This window comes from Lampris incognitus, chromosome 2 (assembly GCF_029633865.1).
Source record: "Lampris incognitus isolate fLamInc1 chromosome 2, fLamInc1.hap2, whole genome shotgun sequence".
NCBI classification, from domain to species: domain Eukaryota; kingdom Metazoa; phylum Chordata; class Actinopteri; order Lampriformes; family Lampridae; genus Lampris; species Lampris incognitus.
In genome coordinates this window covers 97,009,252-97,012,315 of record NC_079212.1, presented here as the reverse complement: position 1 = coordinate 97,012,315, position 3,064 = coordinate 97,009,252, and the positions used below count along the sequence as shown (strand labels likewise).

At 44.1% G+C, this 3,064-nt stretch overlaps 1 protein-coding gene across 1 annotated transcript; it reads right to left on the bottom strand.

Annotated features, from left to right (window-relative positions):
• Nucleotides 1–223: 223 nt before the first annotated feature.
• On the bottom strand, nucleotides 224–1,909 carry LOC130108455 (histone H1-beta, late embryonic). Its single transcript, XM_056275381.1, has 5 exons — nucleotides 1,810–1,909; nucleotides 1,449–1,714; nucleotides 645–753; nucleotides 513–559; nucleotides 224–442 (listed from the first exon to the last, which is right to left on the bottom strand). Exons 1-5 carry the CDS (start codon nucleotides 1,907–1,909, stop codon nucleotides 239–241), a joined length of 726 nt encoding a protein of 241 aa, XP_056131356.1. The 3' UTR covers nucleotides 224–238.
• Between the last annotated feature and the right edge of the window lie 1,155 nt (nucleotides 1,910–3,064).

Sequence of the window (3,064 nt, the reverse complement as noted above, 5' to 3'; positions counted from 1 at the left end):
TGTGCAGCCGTATAGCAGTCCAGCTGTCTGATCATGTTAGCTTGCGTTGTATCTGAAGTTCTCAACTTCATCTAACCAAAGCACCGAGTGCTGCATGCAGACTTCAGTACCTCTAATAAATACGTTCAGTCTATAGAGGCCTCAAGTAGCCAACACACTTTGAAAGAACAGTCAGATCAGACACTTTCCTAAAAATAAAGCAGCTTTTAATTGTTAAAAAAAGTTTACAATTGTGACACTATTCGGTAAGAGTCTTCCCTCGTTTTACAGCTTTTGGAGCTGGATCAGACTTTTCAACCTTATTCTTGGAGACCTTGAGCGAAGCTTTGGCCGGCTGGGCTTTTGTTTTGGCCTCATTGTCATCAGCGGCCTTTCCCACTCGGGGCGCCTGCGAGGCAGAAGTCCCTTTGGCAGTCGTTGCCTTTTTGGCACGCTTCGATGTCTAAGATATGAAAAGTTTACTTTAAAAAAAAAACAACAAAACCCAATAGCCCAAATTAAATGCGTCTCACCTCAGCAGCCTCTTGTTTTTTCACAGTGGCCTTTTTCTTCACAGCACCTTTTATTAAAGAAAAAAAAAAGCATCCTACATTAAGAGTCAAATACAGCTTGATGCTTCTAGTATAGAAAACGTCAGCCCTTACCTGCACCAGCTGGAGTTTCTTTAGCCTTCTTGGGACCAGCCTTTGCTTTCTTCACATTAGGATCCGTATTCTCCCTTTTCTGCTTTGGTTCCTTTTCTTTGGGTGCAAGCTAAAAGGGCAGGGCGTGTAAACGTCAGACTTTTCCGAGGCAGTATTTGGATTTCTGACAAGCATCTATCAGGAACGTTTGCACCCGAGTATCCCAAACGACATTTACCCACTGTGAAATACAACTTCCCTGCGGGTTTTCCCTTTGATGAAAAAAAAAACTTATGCTTTCTGCAAATCTGATGTAAAAGAGTTTGAAATCATACATCTAGAAAGCCTATTTGAATTGCATCTCAAATGCCTTTTTGCTGTCCGGACTTGTTAAAACAAGCCAACTCCGATCTAAATTTAGGATCCAGTAGAATTGAGCCGACGATCTACACATTAATTTCCAAATAATCCTCACCTAAAACTACATACGTATACTGTGGGAGTGTGAAACGCATATGACTCCTCAATACCTGGTCCTGCTGAACTAGACTGAGCCTAGGTTTCACAAGACAGTTCAGCCGAGGTAGAAACTAGAATGACGGATTATTTCAAGTGTGAATTGTACAGGCGAGAACTGAGCACAAGGTTCAGACATGGTGCCTCTACATGTTTCCATAATACAGTGGCTTCTTGCCTCATTGGTCCATCACCCAAGAGTCCCACCAAAAAAAAAGCGAACAGCCCACCGCTTTCACATTTCTCTCATCCCACAAGTTAATATCCAAAGAGGAAAACCCAGCCAAACCAAACCAACCGCCGCCTTACCAGAAATCTTCCCCGCGTACCGCCGGTGACCATGGCGCTGGGAGGCCTCACCAGCACCCCACTATCGAGCCCCTTTAACAGGGAATTGCGGACCATGTAATTAAGCCTCGCCACATCCACAGAGGCATATTTCTGCTTGATGTAGTTTTTTATAGCTTGTGAGGAGACACCCTTCCGCAAGCCCAACTCAGCCACCGCCTCCTTCACCATCACCATAGTCGGAGGATGAGCCGGAGCCTTACGCGGCTCCGCAGAACCGTCAGCATCTGGGAAGCAAACTCGTTATTCTTACCACCCCCCCAACCAACCAACCAACCAACTCAAAACATGATCAGTCTTTAGAAAAGTGTTATCTGCAAACCTGGCTTGTTCTCTGTCAGTGTCTCCTGAACGCCATTCGGCGCGTCCGACGAAGATGGAATAACCTTATCGAGCAATACCGCCACCTTTTTGGGGGGCATTATCGGGGACGAAGACGGGAAAAGAGAGTTTGACGTAGACCTGTAAAAGCGGGTTGTTGTTATCTCCGTCTCATCTCCTGGCTCGACATGTCCCAGCTTGGGCGCTCACCTCTGCTGAACCCTTTTTAACGAGCCTCCACCAGGTGCGGCCAATTGGTTCAGACGTCCTGCGCATGTCCCCATTTAGCCTTCGTCATGAACTTGCCATTGGAAAGCCCCTATTGAATTCTGTAGCGCATAACACTTTGATTTGACTGACTTTGGTTTCAGAGTTAATATATCGGTGGTGCGCGGTATGTTGGATTATAAAAGTTTGACCTTTACATGATTTATAGACAGCAGTCAGAGCACACCATATTGGACGAAAAACAAAACGGAGAGTCAAATGGTAGGTGTCTGCAAGTTACAGTGTCCATTTTTTTTTTACCTACATGACAGATATAGGCAATAATAGGCTACTTTTGAGGCTACAATCATGACATGCGAGACTTTTGTTAAATTTACTGACCCCTACCTGTGGCCTAACAAGTAACTGCATTGGTGTTTGACCCCTGAGGTCCATGAGAGAGTTACCAGTGCTTCTGTGTCTGCGGCCTCCCAAACGCTGAACACAGAGGATGGTTAAACCCGGCCTTTAGCCATTGATGCTGCAGTATCTGTTGGCTAACCACAACAACTTCGCCCCATCTCCGTAAAACGTGATGTGATGCTAAATAGTCCTTGGGTAGTCCTTATCAGGCATTTACTATTAAAACAAGCAACTAAAGCACTCATCATTTTGATATTTGGGGGTTGGGTATTGTTTTAAATATGGCACCAAGACAATTGGCCTCAAGACATTTAAAAGACAATGGGCCTCATGCAAAAGCTTCTCTTGACTTTCTCTGATATTGTTTTTCATCGTTTTGTCTGTAAATTTGTTAGCCTGAAGAGGGCAAGAGAAATCATCACTAAATTCACTAAATGTTCCTCACTGCCCATATTTGTTCTTACACATTGTCGTGGTCAGGCATAAATCACACATCTGCATATTTTGCTATTCTCTTATTCCATAAACTTAATATGTGCAGTATGTACTCCTCTAAGACTTGTGGATGCCTCAATGTTGAATGGAAAGTGTTTTACAAAGCCTGTGGAAATATCTGTGCTTAAAAA